The 19,154-nt window shown below is 49.2% G+C and overlaps 1 protein-coding gene across 2 annotated transcripts in view; it reads right to left on the bottom strand.

Moving 5' to 3' along the window:
• Nucleotides 1–19,154, bottom strand: part of ecrg4a (ECRG4 augurin precursor a) — a 69,623-nt gene that overhangs the window by 12,031 nt on the left and 38,438 nt on the right. For both annotated transcript variants that reach the window (XM_072475957.1, XM_072475956.1), the window contains exons 2-3: nt 17,606–17,722; nt 9,444–9,491 (exon numbers count right to left, since the gene is read on the bottom strand). In XM_072475957.1, the coding sequence (XP_072332058.1) occupies nt 9,444–9,491; nt 17,606–17,675 (118 nt within the window). In that variant the 5' untranslated portion in view covers nt 17,676–17,722. The remainder of the gene's footprint in view (nt 1–9,443; nt 9,492–17,605; nt 17,723–19,154) is intronic.

Here is a 19,154-nt window from a genome sequence, read left to right as displayed (position 1 = left end):
AGAGTACTAGAAAACCTCCCTCCCAGGATATTGGTGCCCCTCTGGTTCAGATGCAACCCGTCCTGCTTGTACAGGTCCCACCTTCCCCAGAATGCGCTCCAATTATCCAAATACCTGAAGCCCTCCCTCCTACACCATTCCTGCAGCCACGTGTTCAACTGCACTCTCTCCCTATTCCTAGCCTCGCTATCACGTGGCACCGGCAACAAACCAGAGATGACAACTCTGTCTGTCCTGGCTTTTAACTTCCAGCCTAACTCCCTAAACTTGTTTATTACCTCCACACCCCTTTTCCTACCTATGTCGTTGGTACCAATGTGCACCACGACTTCTGGCTGCTCACCCTCCCCCTTAAGGATCCTGAAGACACGATCCGAGACATCCCTGGCCCTGGCAGCCGGGAGGCAACATACCTTCCGGGAGTCTCGCTCGCGACCACAGAATCTCCTATCTATTCCCCTAACCATTGAATCTCCTACAACTATTGCTTTTCTATTCTCCCCCCTTCCCTTCTGAGCCCCAGAGCCAGACTCAGTGCCAGAGACCTGGCCGCTAGGGCCTTCCCCCGGTAGGTCATCCCCCCAAACAGCATCCAAAACGGTATACTTGTTTTGAAGGGGAACGGCCACGAGGGATCCCTGCACTTTCGGCCTGTTTGGTTTTTTCCCCCTGACTGTAACCCAGCTATTCTTGCCCTGTACTTTGGGTGTGGTTACCTCCTTGTAACTCTTCTCAATCACCCCCTCTGCCTCCCGGATGATCCGAAGTTCATCCAGCTTCAGCTCCAGTTCCCTAACACGGTCTTTGAGGAGCTGAAGTTGGGTGCACTTCCCGCAGGTATAGTCAGTGGGGACACCGGTGGTATCCCTCACCACCCACATCCTACAGGAGGAGCATGTAACTGGCCTAGCCTCCATTCCCTCTTACCTGACAGAATATAGCTGCCCTGTGGACTAACTAGATCTCCGCCCTCCGACCCTGCTCCCAGTCAGCCACACTTTCTGTAAACTCCTGGCTCTCTTCGCACTCTTTGCGGAAATGTCGGAAACAAAATGAAAGGAGCGCCTTACTCCCTCCTCACCTAACTCCCTCGGTCACCAAACTCTCACTATCGCACTCAAATGCACCAAATTCAGCACTCCCTCGGTCACCAAACTCTCACTATCGCACTCAAATGCACCAAATTCAGCACTCCCTCAGTCACCAAACTCTCACTATCGCACTCAAATGCACCAGATTCAGCACTCAGTGCAAACAAAGTCTGCACTGTAGGGGATCACTTTTATACTGTGAATCTAGCCTCTGAAAACCTGGCCTAATCCAATTAACTAATTAACAAGCTCCAGCTGCAAGTGCCTACAAGTCGAAGCCGGTTTAAAGCTTATTGAAAATTCACCTTCTTCTAAACCAAACAGCAACTTTTAAGTTAATTAACTAAATAAAAGAAAGACTAAACTTTAGATAAAAATGAAGCCTTATACTCCCTCGGTCACCAAACTCTCACTATCGCAGTCAAATGCATCAAATTCAGCACTCAGTGCAACCCTCAATTTAAAGCTATGTCCCCTCGTGCTAGCCATCACCATCCGAAGAAAAAGGCTCTCACTATCCACCCTATCTAATCCTCTGATCATCTTGTATGCCTCTATTAAGTCACCTCTTAACCTTCTTCTCTCTAACGAAAACAGCCTCAAGTCCCTCAGCCTTTCCTCATAAGATCTTCCCTCCATACCAGGCAACATCCTGGTAAATCTCCTCTGCACCCTTTCCAATGCTTCCACATCCTTCCTATAATGCAGCGACCAGAACTGCAGGCAATACTGCAAATGCGGCCACACCAGAGTTTTGTACAGCTGCAACATGACCTCATGGCTCCGAAACTCAATCCCTCTACCAATAAAAGCTAACACACCGTACGCTTTCTTAACAACCCTATCAACCTGGGTGGCAACTTTCAGGGATCTATGTACATGGACACCGAGATCTCTCTGCTCATCCACACTACCAAGAATCTTACCATTAGCCCAGTACGCTGTATTCCTGTTACTCCTTCCAAAATGAATCACCTCACACTTTTCTGCATTAAACTCCATTTGCCAGTTCTCAGCCCAGTGACCCTCTTGACAAGTTCTGCAGCTTATCTATGTCCCTCTGTAACCTGCAACATCCTTCCGCACGGTCCACAACTCCACCGACTTTAGTGTCATCCGCAAATTTACTCACCCATCCTTCTACACCCTCCACCCTCTGTCTTTTTACAGCTAGCCAATTTCTGATCCAAACCGCTAAATCACCCTCAATCCCATGCTTCCGTATTTTCTGCAATAACCTACCTTGGGAAAACGTCTCAAACGCTTTACTCATATCTATATACACCACATCAACTGCTTTACCCTCGTCCACCTGTTTGGTCACCTTCTCAAAGAAATCAATAAGGTTTGTGAGGCACGACCTACCCTTCACAAAACCATGTTGACTATCCCTAATCAAATTATTCCTTTCTAGATGATTATAAATCCTATCTCTTATAATCCTTTCCAAGACTTTGCCCACAACAGAAGTACGGCTCACTAAGTCTATAGTTACCAGAGTTGTCTCTACTCCCCTTCTTGAACAAGGGGACAACATTTGCTATCCTCCAGTCTTCTGGCACTATTCCTGTAGACAAAGATGACTTAAAGATCAAAGCCAAAGGCTCTGCAATCTCCTCTCGAACTTCCCAGAGAATCCTAGGATAAATCCCATCCGGCCCAGGGGACTTATCTATTTTCACACTTTCCAGAATTGCTAACACCTCCTCCTTATGAACCTCAATCCCGTCTCGTCTAGTAGCCTGTATCTCAGTATTCTCCTTGACAACAATGTATTTTTCCTGTGTGAATAGTGATGAAAAATATTCTTTTAATGCCTCTCCCATCTCCTCGGACTCGACGCACAACTTCCCACTACTGTCCTTGACTGGCCCTACTCTTACCCTAGTCATTCTTTTATTCCTGACATACATATAGAAAGCTTTCGGGTTTTCCTTGAGCCTACCTGCCAAGGACTTCTCATGTTCCCTCCTGGCTCTTCTTAGCGCTCTCTTTAAATCCTTCCTGGCTAACTCATGCGCCCTAACTGAACCTTCACGTCTCATCTTTACATAAGCCTCCTTCTTCCTCTTGACAAGTGATTCAACTACTTTAGTAAATCACGGTTCCCTCGCTCGACCACTTCCTCCCTGCCTGACAGGTACATACTTATCAAGGACACGCAGTAGCTGTCCCTTGAACAAGCTCCACATTTCCATTGTGCCCATCCCCTGCAGTTTCCTTCCCCATCCTATGCATCCTAAATCCGAATTGTGGTCACTATTACCAAAATGCTCACCTACCTCCAAATCTAACACCTGGCCTGGTTCATTACCCAGTACTAAATCCAATGTGGCCTCGCCTTGTTGGCCTATCTACATACTGTGTCAGGAAACCCTCCTGCACACATTGGACAAAAACTGACCCATCTAAAGTACTCAAACTATAGCGTTTCCAGCCAATATTTGGAAATTGAGGAGACTGGGCCTTTTTTCTGTAGAATTTAGAAGAATGGATGATCTCATTGAAACTTACAAAAGCCTTAAAGGGCTAAGAATAGTAGGTACAGGAAGGATGTTTCCTCTGGCTGAGGGATATAACAGCAGGGACACAGTCCTCAGAATAAGGGGCAAGCCATTGAGGATGTTAAAGTTATGAAGAGAGGTTCGTTAGGCTTGGGTTGCTTTCGCTGGAGAAGAGAAGACTGAGGGGCGACCTGATCGAGGTGTTGTACAAGATTTTGAGGAGCAGGGAACAGCTGTTCCCCTTAGTTGAAAGATCAGTTATGAGGAGCACAATTTAACGAGAGAGGTTTAAGGGGTCTTGAGGAAAACCTTCTTTACCCAGAGGGTGATGACGGTCTGGAATGTACTGCCTGGGAGAGTGGTAGAGGAGGGTTGCTTCACATCCTTTAAAACGTACCTGGATGAGCACTTGGCACATCATAATTTTCAAGGCAATGGGCCAAATGCTGGCAAATGGGATTAGGTAGACAGGTCAGATGTTTTTCATGTGGCAATGCAGACTCGATGGACTGAAGGGCCTCTTCTGCCCTGTATTATTCTGTGATTCTGTGACGGAGATGATGAGAATGTTCCTCACTCAGAGGGTGGTGCATCTTTGGAAATCTCTACCACAATAGGCTCAAATTAGAGATTGAATAATTTCTAGATATTAAAGGCATCAAGATACATGGAGATAATGTGGGAAAATGGCATTGAGGGAGACTACATAGAACATAGAGTGCAGAAGGAGGCCATTCGGCCCATCAAGTCTGCACCAACCCACTTGAAGCCCTCACTTCCACCCTACTCCCGTAACCCATTAACCCCTCCTAACCTTTTTGGACACTATGGGCAATTTAGCATTTCCAATCCACCTAACCTGCACGTCTTTGGACTGTGGGAGGAAACCGGAGCACCTGGAGGAAGCCCACGCAGACACAGGGAGAATGCGCAGACTCCGCACAGTGATCCAGCGGCGAATCGAACCTGGGACCCTGGCGCTGTGAAGCCACGGTGCTGGCCATTGTGCTACCGTACTGCCTAGATGATCAGCCATGATCTAGTTGAATGGCGAGCAGGTTCAAAGGATTGAATGGCCTATTCCTGCTCCTAGTTCCTATGTTCCTTTTCACTGAAGATTACTTCTTTAGTTATGAAAATGTTATGTATAGTTCTATAAATGTTGGTCTACTTAAAAGCAGTACCAATAACTTGCTGATGGATGTACCGTTGAAATACATTGAATGACATGAAGTTGTACTTAGCCGATACATGCACACTAAAGTCCCAAAAAGATTAAGGGTTGTCCATTTCAGGGCAAGTATGTTTTTAATAGCATGATAAGTGTTAATTACTGCCAAAATATCTCTCCAGCACTGCTCTGCAAGAGTTTAATTCCTTCAGATGACCAGCAGAAGATATTGCACTTTTTTGAAAGTTGGTTAAGTTGGTCCAGTACAAAAGACCTTAAAAGCTCCAGGAGCAACTTCATTCGTCACAGACCCCAAAATGCAGCCTCTTGAGTACTTTGGACAATATCCCTGTATAAATCTAAGATTTCATCAGCCACAGGAAAGAAAAAAGTATCCCAATCGAATTGAGCGCTGATACAGCGGCATGGTATTAGTTACATAGTTAGCGGATATTGCAGAAGACTAACAATACATTAGGAACTGAGGATATTGATTTCTTTAGGCTAAAGGTTGGGCCACATTGTTGACTGAGTTACAAATAATTCAACCAACATCACATGGCCTTTTCTGATGACACCTTTCCAATATTAGCATTTCGAACATATAGTAGTTGGAGAATCAGGAGATTTTTAAAAATCTTGTGCTGCACTCTAACATTTATATTGTGATAGAGCAAATGACAGGTTCGGTTATCCATAATAACTATGTGACCATTTTTACTATATTGTAATTAGTGGTTTGAAAGTAACAGAACTGAGTATTGCTGAGTAAAGGGCCATGCTGCCTCAGTTTTATGTCTCTTACTCTTCAAGACAGACCCAGGACTGGGCAGTCCCTGGTCACGGTCCTGACCTCCTCGATGGAGTAGGGCAGGTTGCGGGCCTTGACAAAATGGAAGAACCAGGTGACCCCCGGGTGCCAGAGGTCATAGTGGAGAGTCCGGAGTCGGTCCGCTTGTGCGCTGGCACATGTACTGCAGGATAGGGCATCAGGGGGCTCGTTGAGCTTTCTCGGGCGATACAAGATCTCACAATTATAGGTGGAGAGCTCGATCCTCCACCTCAAGATCTTGTCATTTTTGATCTTGCCCCGCTGTGTATTATTAAACATGAAGGCAACCGACCGTTGGTCAGTGAGGAGAGTGAATCTCCTGTCGGCCAGGTAATGCCTCCAATGTCGCACAGCTTCCACAATGGCTTGGGCCTCCTTTTCGACAGAGGAGTGCCGAATTTCGGAGGCATGGAGGGTGCGGGAAAAGAAGGCCACGGGTCTGCCCGTCTGGTTGAGGGTGGCGGCCAGAGCCACGTCCGATGCATCGCTCTCCACCTGAAAGGGGAGAGACTCATCGACCGCGTGCATCGTGGCTTTGGCGATGTCCGCCTTGATGTGGTTGAAGGCCTGGCGGGCCTCAGCCGTCAGGGGAAAAACTGTGGACATGATGAGTGGTCAGGCCTTGTCCGCATAATTAGAGACCCACTGGGCGTAATACGAGAAAAACCCCAGGCATCGTTCCAGGGCCTTGGGGCAGTGGGGAAGAGGGAGTTCCAGGAGGTGGCGCATGAGGTCGGGGCCGGGCCCTAGGACTCCATTTTCCACTACGTAGCCAAGGATGGCTAAGCGGTTGGTGCGGAACTCGCATTTCTCCTTATTGTATGTGAGGTTAAGGAGTTTGGTGGTATGGAGGAATTTTTGGAAGTTTGCGTCGTGGTCCTGCTGATCGTGGCTGCAGATGGTGACGTTATTTAGGTACGGGAAGGTGGCCCGCAGCCCGTACTGGTCAACCATTCGGTCCATCTCTCGCTGGAAGACCGAGACCCCATTGGTGACGCCGAAGGGAATTCTGAGGAAGTGATAAAGGTGGCCATCTGCTTCGAACACAGTGTATTGGCAGTCCTCCGGGCGGATGGGGTGCTGGTGGTAGGCGGACTTCAAGTCAACTGTGGAGAAGACTCGATACTGCACAATCTGATTGACCAAATCAGATTTGCGTGGGATGGGGTACACGTCGAGCTGCATGTACCGGTTGATGGTCTGGCTCTGGTCAATTTCCATCCTGTGCTTCTCCCCAGTCTTCACTACCACCACTTGAGCTCTCCAGGGGCTGTTGCTGGCCTCAATGATCCCCTCCCGCAGAAGCCGCTGGACCTCCAACCTGATGAAGGTCCTGTCCTGGGCACTGTACCGTCTGCTCCAAGTGTCGACGGGGTGAGGTTCGCAAACAGGGAAGGTGGATCGACCTTAAGGGTCGTGAGGCCACAGACGGTGAGGGGGGGCAGAGGTCCGCCGAATTTCAAAGTAAGGCTTTGGAGATGGCATTGAAAATCCAGGCCGAGCAACAGGGCAGCGCAGAGGTGGTGGAGGACGTAGAGCCGGAAGTTGCTTAACTCTACGCCCTGGACAGTGAGGGTCGTGATACAGTACCCCCGGATTTCAACGGAATGGGATCCGGAGGCCAGGGGGATATTCTGGGTGACGGGGTGTACCGGGAGGGAGCAGCGCCTTACCATAGTGGGGTGGATGAAACTCTCTGTGCTCCCAGAGTCGAAGAGGCAGGTCCTCTCGTGTCCGTTGATCTTCACCGCTGTCGTAGCGGTCGCGAGGTTCCGGGACCGAGACTGATCCACGGTGATGGAGACGTGCTGCGGAAGATGCTGGGAGGTCCTAGGCTGGTCAGCGGTGGCGGAGGAAGCAGTAGGCGGCGAACAGCCAGATGAGCAGGGGTCCTGAGGCGCGGTCCAAAATGGCGCCGAACATGGCGGCGCCCACAGGGTGCACATGGTGGGAGGCAAAGTTGGCGGTGCCCACGGGCCGCACGTGGCTTGTGGAGGAGAAGATGGCGGCGCCACTGGGTCGCACCTGGAGGGTGTAAAAATGCCGGGCCTGGAAACAGCGGCGACCGACCGGGCCTGGCAAACAGAAACAAAGTGCCCTTTCTTCCCACACCCATTGCAGGTCGCGCTCCGCGCCGGGCAGCGCTGCCTTGAGTGTTTGCTTTGTCCACAAATATAACACTTGGGGCCCCCTAGAGTTGGCTGGCTGCCGCGCGGCTCAGGCTTGCGGTGAGCTGGAATCGGCAGCTGGTGGGGCCCACGATGCCCACGAGGGTGCCGTGCGGTCGGGGGGGTGGGACTCCAGGTTATGGGAGGCCACTTCTAGTGAGTTAGCGAGCTGCCTAGTCTCCGCAAGATCGAGCGTCCCTCTTCCAATAGTCGCTGGCGGACATATGTAGATTTCATGCCCATGACATAAGCGTCTCTAATTAAACGTTCAGTGTGTTGGACTGCCGAAACTGCCTGGCAGTCACAGTTCCTACCGAGGATCTGTAGGACCTGCAAGAAATCGTCCAGAGTCTCCCCGGGGAGTTGCCGTCTCGTGGCCAGGAGGTGCGTGGCGTACACTTGATTCACCGGTTTAACGTAATGGCCCTTTAGGAGCGTCATCGCTTCTGAGTAGGTGGGTGCATCCCGGATGAGGGGGAAAATTTCAGGGCCCACTCGTGACTAGAGGATTTTGAGCTTCTGTGGGTCCGAGGGTTCTTCAGTGGCTGCTCTGAGGTAGCCTTCGAAGCAGGCTAGCCAGTGGTCGGAGGTAGACGTGGCATTGGCTGCGTGAGGGCTCAGCTGCAGGCGATCAGGCTTGAATAGGAGATGCATCTTTTAAAATCTTGTGGAATAAATTGATGTACCGTCAATTACCACGAGACGAGAATGGTGAAACAATCGAGGCTTTATTGCATAAGATGTTGTGCCTCCCGCAGCTGGAACCAGAATGGAATCAGCACAGGAGAGCTTACACTTTTATACGCCGCCTGCTAGGCGGAGCCAAGATCGACTGTGATTGGTCAAGGCATTACCATGGGAAATGAAGAAGGGAATAGTTGTCCCCCACACTTTTGTTTTGTTGAAAAAGGTGAAATGTTCTTTCTGTTTCTAAAGGATAGAGTCCAGTGTGTGGATATAGGAACCACACAGGGATCCCAATTGATAATCTTAAATTGTATAATAAGAACTATTTAGTAATGTCCGTTCGTGGAATTGCATTAAACATTGAGTCTAATGTTTTGTGTTTTGCAAACACGGCTGGTTGCATACTGTCAGTACTTTGCCAGTTGCAAATTCCACCCCCCTTCGGCTGTACAAGCACTAAAATATTGGATAACAGATTTTTATATTTACATTGAAAGTCAGGACAATAATGCGATCATTGACTTATGTGAGAAGAATAAAATGAATAATCCATGGAGAAGGATTGTATTGTGTTCAATATGGCATTCTGATTACATGTTATTTCCCCCTTCTTACTCAATTCCTCGAGTTCCATGTCATCTTTGGCCAAATAATATGGAAAGTTGCTGTTCTAGGTTATGTTTTTTTAAAAAGAAGCTTGCCTATTTCCAAAACTGTGCATCACAAAGCTTACCTCCTGAAGATCTGCAGATCTATTCATTGCACAGCAGCTCCCAATTTCCTACCCACCAGTTGGTGACTAATCAAACATAGATGTATTGCAGACCCAAACCCAAACCCCAGGCCATGATGATGTGGCTAACTTCAGGAACAAAACATTCAATCTCTCAGTTCCTCCACAAGGATTTCAATGGTCCCATCGTCCAAATAGTTTGCTCTTTGTCCTATATAAATCATGCACAAGAAAAACACCAAGATGATTTTCCCTACCATTTCTTTTCTCGATCATCTTACGCAATTTGTTTCCGCTTGTCCCATCTGAAAAAGGAAATCAATTTAAGATCCTTTTGAATAGATAAAATAACAGAATGAAGTTTACAAATATCAATGGGGCAGATGATTCATTATTGAACTAAAGTCAGTTAAGGCGCATACATATGTCCACACAATCTAGTGTCTGCAACAGGAGACAAGCCTCCAGCTTTGACAGCTAATACTCGTTCTCATCAAAGTATGGTAAACAGCTGTTTCAAACTCATCAATATGCACTACCTTGGTAAACTGTCTCTCTCCATTTACTTATAGCAGTGCACCAGTACAAGGCAAACACGAGTATTACAGATGGTTCTATTTCTGATCCTGTCTCTGAGGCTCCCACAAATTGAGCCAATCTTTTTGCAGCAACTCAACCCAGTAAAGACTGACAGACTAGAGCCTCACATGAAAAATTATCACAAGCTTTTAGCTTCAGATTAGAGGGGAAAACATAAAAACTGAAGGGCAAATCTACAACTTGTTGAGTGGAATTCTCCGTTTACCGAGGCCATAATCCCGAAACGTGATTGGGCGGTGAATAGGTTCCAAAGGCAAAATCGCGGCAGGTGTCGATTTGACGCCAAATCGCGATTCTCCAACACCTCGACAGCGGCGTCAATGCGGAACTCACGTACAATAAACACCGTTTGCATATCATTAGCGGGCGCGACTCGCTATTCTCCAGGGTCTCCATGATTTTCCTCCACCAATGGGCCGAGTTCCTGGCGGCGCGGTTCACCTGTGCTTTTAAAAATCGTGAAACCGGCATCACGGCAGCTGAGGGTGAGAGAGGAGACAGGACATGGAGAGGAGCGACTGTGTGCTGCAGGGCCGGATACTTGCCCGGCTGGCTAGGGTGACCCCACACGGAACTGGGTGGTGCCCGGGCATGGACTGCCATTACCGCGGCATCTTCCTGCACACCCACTGACCACCCATCTTGGGCCCTGGTTCTCCAGAGTGACACTGGCCATATGGGTGAACAGCCCCCACCCTCTGCCACCACACCCCCCTCAGCCCCATCCCTGCATCCCTGCGGCCACCAGCCCCTAACCAACCCGGCCGCCACTCACCGATGGCCAAGCCAGAGCAACACCCATAGTAGCCCCTACGGGGGCCGCTGTGCAAACACCTGGTGAGGGCAGCGCCAGCCGATGGTACCCCTGGCATCAGGGACAGGTACCAGGGCAGAGGCCCCCATGGCGTCGGCCACCGATGGGGCCAGTGGTGCGGAGATGGCATGGGTAGGAACATGCGGGGGCAGAACCCACAGCGCCAACTGGGCCACCATGTAGCCTGGTGCTCGGTTTGATGGGTGTGAAGGATGGACTGGTCGGGGGGTGGTGGGATGGGCGGACGTTGGGGGATGGGAAACGGGCCCTAACGCTACGCCTACGTGGTTCCCCAGGCGGTACAGCAGGAGAGGAAGCGGCCTGCTGTGATTCCCGCCCTGCAACAAAGGCCCCTGTTGGCGGCCATCTTCCAGGGTGACCGGGCCTGGATGGACTAGGCTGCTGCTCAGGTGTCCCAGGTGGCATGGTGCTGTCCCATCCTGCCCTCTGTCCACCAGATGCACCAGGGTCAGGAGGGGGGTGGATGGGGGAGTCTGAGGTGCTGCCTTGTTCTGGCACGTCCTCTGCGGAAGTCACCGGCACATGCCCCATCACTTCCTCCTCCCTCTGGGTCCACGATGGCCCCAGGCTACTCCATGAGATGGGGATGCAAGCGGAGCTATCCCCTGAGGCTCCCTGCCACCTTGCGCTGCCAGTCCTGGAGGCCTGGTCTGGTCTCGACCAGAGTCTGCACGCTCGTGCCCATGGAGCACAGGGAGTGGACAATCGCTGTCTGAGATTTCGCCACATCACTCATTGACTGAGCCACCACCTTCTGGGTTTGTATCACTGTGATGAATATATTATTGCTACCATTCACCATTGTATTACACTACATTACATTGTATTATGTTGAAGCCCTTGTGGGCTCCACTTGTGGCCCACCATTGTATTACATTACATTGTATTATGTTGGTACCTGTGGTGTTGGGCGTTCTGACACACAGATGAGCCAACACAGTTGTATTTGGTACAACGCTGTTTTATTCAAACTTATTATCTACAGTTTTGTCTTGATACTCTGCACGTGGGGACTCCCTGTCTGTGATGTTAAAACAGGTCTTGTCGTTGTCCTTGTCCCCAGATCTACTGCCCACCAGGTGTCGTGTTTGTCCTTTTATACTGTCCCTGTCTTTGTCTGTGATTGGTTGTGGTGTTGTGTGTTCTGATTTGTCTGTTGGTGTGTCTATCATGATGTGTGTGTTTGAATATCATGACATCCCCCCTTTTTACAAAGATATGTGCCTACGTGGTTATAAATATAATCGTGTCGTGAGTGCATCTAAGAGTGTGTGTGTGTGTTGTGTACAGCATGTGCATATGACGTAACTATTTACATGGGGCGATGTCGGGTGCGTCACGCTAACGAGGTTGTACCATAACAAAACATGAATGCGAAAAAAACTTTGAATAGTGGTCCGGCCAAACGATATCTGGAACGATAAACAACAACAGGTTATAATACAGTAGTGTTTAACTTTTTAAACGTATGAACGGTGTTATAAGTCCAGTCTAATGGGTGTGCGACGAATTCAGGTTGACCGCCTCAAGGGTGGGTCAAGAACCACCGGCTGATGTGCAAGCCTGGCCATGGGTGGCGATGGAAGGGACGTGATCTGCGGCAGCTCCACGAAGTCATCCTCGGAAGCCTGTTGAGGATCCGGCGTGTGTGTACAGTGTGGCTGCGAGCGTGGAAGTCGGCGAAGGGCGCGCCGATTGCGGCGACGCACTGAACCATCCGGCATGCGTATCAGGAACGAGTGGGGAGCCACACGTCGGAGAACTTCGGCCGGTGCTGACCAGCCACCATGCGGTAGATGGATGCGTACTTTGTCTCCGGAGGACAGGGGGGGAAGGTCCGTCGCCCGTGTGTCGTACAGACTCTTCTGGCGATCACGCTGCATTTGCATCTTACGAAGAACCGTATCATGGTCCGTTGTTGGTGCCAGGATGGATGGCACCGTCGTCCTGAGGGAGCGACCCATCAGGAACTGTGCTGGCGAGAGACCAGTGGATAGCGGGGCCAATCGATAGGCCAGCAAGGCGAGGTTAAAGTCCGATCCGGCAGCAGCCGCCTTGCAGAGGAGCCGCTTGGCAATGTGAACGCCCTTCTCTGCCTTCCCATTCGACTGTGGATGTAGAGGGCTGGACATCACATGAGTGAAACCATATGCTGCGGCAAAGGACGACCATTCACGGCTGGCGAAACAGGGTCCATTGTCCGACATGACAGTCATTGGAATGCCATGGCGAGCAAATGTTTCCTTGCAGGCCCCAATAACTGCGGACGACGTCAGATCATGTAGAGGTATGACTTCCGGGTAGTTGGAAAAGTAATCTATAATAATGATGTAATCTCTGCCGAGCGGGTGAAATAGGTCAACACCCACCTTCGCCCAGGGGGACGTCACCATCTCGTGTGGTCGAAGCGTCTCCGGAGGTTGCGCCGGCTGAAACCTCTGACAGGTTGTGCAATTGAGCACCATGTTGGCTATGTCTTCATTAATACCCGGCCAATATACCGCCTCTTGGGCCCTCCGTCTGCATTTCTCGACTCCCAAGTGGCCTTCGTGTAGTTGATTAAGAATCATCTCGCGCATGCTGTGCGGAATGACAATCCTGTCTAACTTCATAAGGACCCCGTCAATGTTGGTAAGGTCATCTCGCACATTATAAAACTGCGGGCACTGCCCTTTGAGCCATCCTTCTGCCATGTGGCGCATCACTTGCTGTAGAAGGGGGTCAGTCGCTGTCTCTGCGCGTATGCGGGCCAGACTTGGGTCGTCAGCCGGCAGATTTGCTGCTGTCAGAGTAACGTGTGCCTCAATTTGACATACGAACCCCTCCACATCTGGTGGTGTACTCACTGCTCAGGAGTGCGTGTCCGCCACGATGAGATCCTTCCCCGGAGTGTAGATCAGTTCGAAATCATACCTCCTGAGTTTAAGTAAGATGCGCTGGAGGCGAGGGGTCATGTCATTCAGGTCCTTGTTTATTATGTTGACCAGGAGGCGGTGGTCAGTTTCGACCGTGAATCGTGGAAGACCATACACATAGTCATGGAACTTGTCCAATCCAGTTAACAAGCCCAGGCATTCTTTTTCTATTTGCGCGTAGCGCTGTTCCGTAGGGGTCATGGCTCGTGAGGCATATGCAACCGGGGCCCATGATGACATGCTATCTTTCTGCAGGAGCACTGCTCCAATACCAGATTGGCTGGCATCCGTTGAGATTTTTGTGGGGCGAGCAGTGGCAAAGAACGCCAACACTGGTGCCGAGACCAGTTTGTGCTTGAGTTCCTCCCATTCCAGCTGGTGCGATTGTTGCCATTGGAATTCTGTTGATTTCTTCACGAGATGGCGCATAGCCGTTGTATGAGAAGCAAGGTTGGGAATGAACTTCCCAAGGAAGTTGACCATGCCCAAGAATCTTAGGACAGCCTTCTTGTCAGCCGGCCGTGGCATGGCTGTGATGGCGCTAACTTTGTCTGCATCGGGACGGACCCCTGATTGTGAGATGTGGTCCCCGAGGAACTTCAGCTCAGTCTGGCCAAAGGCACACTTGGCGCGGTTGAGATGCAGGCCATTTTGTCGTATGCGGGCGAAGACGCGTCGTAGACGATGCATGTGCTCCTGCGGAGTGGTGGACCAAATGATGATATCGTCCACATATACACGTACCCCTTCGATGCCTTCCATCATCTGCTCCATGATTCGGTGGAAAACCTCAGATGCCGAGATGATGCCAAATGGCATCCGGTTGTAGCAGAATCTGCCGAAAGGGGAGTTAAACGTGCATAGCCTTCGGCTGGCCGGGTCCAATTGGATCTGCCAAAATCCTTTGGACGCATCCAGTTTGGTAAATATTTTGGCTTGGGCCATCTCGCTGGTGATTTCCTCTCGTTTGGGGATGGGATAGTGTTCCCGCATAATGTTGTTATTTAGATCTTTAGGATCTATGCATATGCGGATCTCGCCAGAGGGCTTTTTTACACAAACCATGGAGCTGACCCATGGTGTGGGCTCCGTGACCCTGGATAGGACCCCTTGGTCCTGAAGAGCCTGCAGCTGCAACTTGAGGCGGTCTTTGAGTGGCGCAGGAACCCTGCGAGGTGCGTGAACGACCAGGATGGCGTCCGGTTTGAGGTGAATCTTGTAAGTGTATGGCAATGTCCCCATGCCTTCAAATACCTCCTGGTTGTGAGCAAGGAGGGAATGGAGATTTGCGTGGAACTCAGCATACGGGAAGTCGGATATCTCATCTGGAGAGAGAGACATAATGCGCTGTACCAGGTGAAGGACCTTACACGCCTGTGCGCCCAGTAACGAATCTTTTGATGAGCCAACAACTTCGAAGGGGAGTGTGGCCGTGTGCATTTTGTGAGTTATCTGTAGCTGGCAAGAACCCATGGACGGGATGACGTTCCCGTTATAATCAACCAGCTTGAGCCGGGATGGCGTGATGGGTGGTTTGACCTTCATGGCCTGGAATTCAGAATATGCAATCAGGTTGGCGGATGCGCCGGTGTCCAGACGGAAGGTGACGTGCGATCGGTTGACCGTTAGGGTGGCACTCCACTCATCGGTCAGATTGATGGCATTGACCCTGTTTACATCGATGACGGAAACCCGGAAGGCCTCCTGGTCATCTGCATCATTTAGCTGGAAGTCTTGATGTGTGGGCTGGACGGTCCTGACGTGTCTGCGAGGTTGTCGGTGATGTGTAGGATCCATCGGTTGAACCGCTCGACAGTAGGCAGCGTAGTGGCCCATCTTGCCACAGCGTAGGCATTGTCGGTTTTTTGCAGGACATTGCCCTTTTAAATGTGCAGCTCCACAGTTGCCGCACGTCATTACGTCACGGCGTTCGTTACGCCACTGTGCATGCGCAGTTCGGTCTTGCATCGGGCGTGCCTGCGCAGTGCGTCCCTCGATGTTGCCGTTGGTTTTGGCGCACACAAGCGCGGGAGAGCACGAAAAGCACGCGAAATGGCCGCCCTCGTACGGGCCGCGGGCCGGGAGATACTCGATTGCCTGGATGCGTTCGGCCTCGTGGGCGGCCTGGCTTGCCAATTCGATCGCTAGAAACCACCTCCGTGCCGATTCGGTCGCCTGAAATTGGGCAAAGCGGCTGGTCGCATTTTCATGGAGGACACAGGCTTCCACCACAGATGTTAAGGTCAGGCCTTTAATTTTATGAAGCTGCTGGCGTAGGCCACTGGAGGCAACGCCAAAAACGATCTGGTCCCGGATCATGGACTCTGAGGTGTTGCCGTAACCGCAGGACTGCGCGAGTATGCGGAGGTGCGTCAGAAAGGGTTGAAAGTGCTCATCCTTACCTTGCAGGCATTGCTGAAAGATATACCTCTCAAAGCTTTCATTTACCTCAACATTGAAGTGCTGGTCGAGCTTGAGGAGGACCGTGTCATATTTGGATTGGTTCTCGCCTCCCGCGAACACCAAGGAGTTGTATACATCGATGGCATGCTGACCTGCAGTAGTGAGGAGCATGGCAATCTTTGTTTCGTCCGAGGCACCCTGTTTTTCGTTGGCTCACATGTACAGTTCAAATCGCTGCTTGAAGAGCTTCCAGTTGGTGCCCAGGTTCCCAGCGACTTGCAACGGCTGCGGTTTGTTGTGGGTGTCCATGGCTCAGGATGGCAGATTTGCCGGCAGGTATCGATCCACTCACTTGGTACCATGTGGTGTTGGGTGCTCTGAGGTACAGATGAACCAACACGGTTGCAATTGGTACAAAGCTGTTTTATTCCAACTTGCTATTTACAGATTTGTCTTGATACTCTGCACGTGGTAACTCCCTGAATGTGTTGTTAATCAGGTCCTGTCCTTGTCCTGGTCTCTAGATGGACTGGCCACCAGGTGTCGTGTTTCTTGTCTTATACTGTCTCTGTCCTTGTTTGTGATTGGCTGTCGTGTTATGTGTGCTAATTTGTCTGTTGGTCTGTCTATCATGATGTGTGTGTTTGAATATCATGACAACCACCACTCCCTGGACCCAGGTCGGGGTTTTTATACTCGAGGGACTACACCTGTTAAGGGCAAGCCCCGCCCCTTTACTGCGGATATTCATATTCCCCGGAGGGCATGGGAAACCTGATGGTTCCTATCTCGTGACCTTTGCTGGGGGTATAACAATCATCAATAATCCATAGGGTTTATGAATAGCTTCATTGGAATTCCATTCATAAAGATTTTCTCTGGCCAATATTTATGCAAAAAGCATAAAAATATTATTGTAAGATGATTTAGGTTTGGGTGATTTAAGACAGTAAGTGAGCTAGTAATTTTTGGGAGGTTTAGTTAGAATTCCCACCCACGAGGAATGATTAACATCTGTCCTTCTATTCATATTCAAATGCTCACAAAGGAATTGCACCAAAACTAGGTCAATAAAAATAGTTCATGAAAAATGTAAATCGCCAATCTTCCACATTTTCTAAGTATTTATAAACAACAAAGACTGGTACTTAGGATTTGGTGCAGCTAACTAAATTGACTCAACTCTGCACAGTTGTTTCTGAGTAACTTCCTCTATTCAAGTTGTGCAAAATTATTGTTTGATTATGTGTTCAAACAGGGTGTGGTGTTCATCACTTTACCTCCCAACCTAAGACAAGTGGAAGTGTTACGGATGTAAGGTGTAACCAATATTGCTGAATTGGAGGATTTGGGCCTCACGAGCATTGAGTTATCGCAAACAAATTCATTAATTATATTTAATACATAATATACCAGTGAACTAAACACAGAATTGTTCAAACAATGCTATGGCCCTCAAAATTAATTGAAAATAATCTATTGTATTAATTCAAACTTATGGATAGCTTTTCCCTTGTATGTTTCTGTCAATTTAACATATCACACAAATACATTTCAAAAACATTTGAAAAAACTCTTTATGGTAAACGAAAAGCAAGATATTCTACTAAGTGTCTAAAAATTGTGAAACTTTCTGGGAACATTTCCTTGAAATCCTTTTGCCTACCTGGGAATGTGAAAGTCACCAGAAGGACACAAATAATTGCAAGAGAAAGTCGAAATAGTTGAAGAGACATTGCTTCAGATGGGAGTATTCTCAGAATGATTGTGAAGTCTCAGATGCCTAAAGGGAAGAAGAGAATAATAATGCGACACAGCAAATACTGATGCAGTTAGCCTTAGGCTGAGGAACAGTTCAAACAATATCGGTGATAAACCTTAATATAACCTTCAATTCTAATAGGAAAACTTTGCTCTATTTATATAACAAAATACAGTTAAATAAATACATTTGAACACAGGAGCAGGGATGTCTTGCTGCAATTATACAGAGCCTTGTGAGGCCACATTTGGAGTATTGTGTGCGGTTTAAACCCCTTATCTGAGGAAGGATGTTCCTGCTCTAGAGGGAGTGCAGCAAGGGTTTACCAGACTGATTCCTGGGATGACGCGACTGATGTATGAGGAGAGATTGAGTCGGTTAGGATTATATTCGCTAGAGTTCAGAAGAATGAGGGGGGATCTCATAGAAACCTATAACATTCTAACAGGACTGGACACGGTGGATGCAAATAGGATGCTCCCGATAGTGGGGGTGTCCAGAACCAGGGGTCACAGTCTGAGGGTACAGGGTGGACCATGAGATGAGGAGAAATTTCTTCAACCAGCGAGTGGTGAGCCTGTGGAATTTGTTACCACAGAAAGTAGTTGAGGCCAAAACATATTCAGCGGAATTCTCCATCGGCGCGATCCTCCAATCGGTCAGCAACAGCCGACGGCATGGGGTGGCCACAATGGGAAACCCCATTGGCTCGCTGTGGGAACGGAGAATCCCGCTGCTGGAAAACGTGGGCTGGTGGACCGGAGAAATGTTAAATATAGCATTTGGGGTAAAGGGGACCAAAGGATATGGGGGGAAAGGTGGGAACAGGTATTAAGTTGGATGATCAGCCATGATCATATTGAAGAGTGGAGCAGGCTTGAAGGACCAAATGACCTCCTCCTGCTCCTATTTTCTATGTTTCTATAACCACTTTTTCATATCCATACAAATTTTTGTTGACTTGCTTGGCACAGATCTATAAATGTATTCGCTCTAAACCAAGATTATTAAAATTTTATGCACCACATTTCCATTGATGCATGGTCTGTGAATGACATGGCAACAATGGTATGGTTTACCAAGGACTCCAACCTTTAGGTAATCTGTGAAAGTAAGGCCAGTGAATATAGATTCAAATTTGAATTGGAAGCAGTTTGAAAAGGTTCAGTATGCTGATTTCCTGGACGAGGGCGACGATCCTATGAGGAAATTGGGCAGGTTGGGCTAATACTCATTGGAGTTTAGAAGATCGAGAGGTGACCTTATTGAAGTATATACAATTCTGAGGGGACTTGAATGGGTAGCTACTGAGAGAATGTTTCCTACTCTCAGTGGGTCGTTGTCTCCGGAAGTCTCTTCCGCAGGGTGCAGAGGAGGCTGGGTCGTGGAATACATTCAAGGCTGAGTTAGACGAATTTTACATTGACAAGAGAGTCAAGAATTATGGGGGTTG

The sequence above is a fragment of the Scyliorhinus torazame genome, chromosome 15 (genome assembly GCF_047496885.1).
Source record: "Scyliorhinus torazame isolate Kashiwa2021f chromosome 15, sScyTor2.1, whole genome shotgun sequence".
NCBI lineage: Eukaryota > Metazoa > Chordata > Chondrichthyes > Carcharhiniformes > Scyliorhinidae > Scyliorhinus > Scyliorhinus torazame.
Note: the sequence above shows the minus strand (reverse complement) of the source record. Positions and strands in the feature narration are given on the sequence as shown.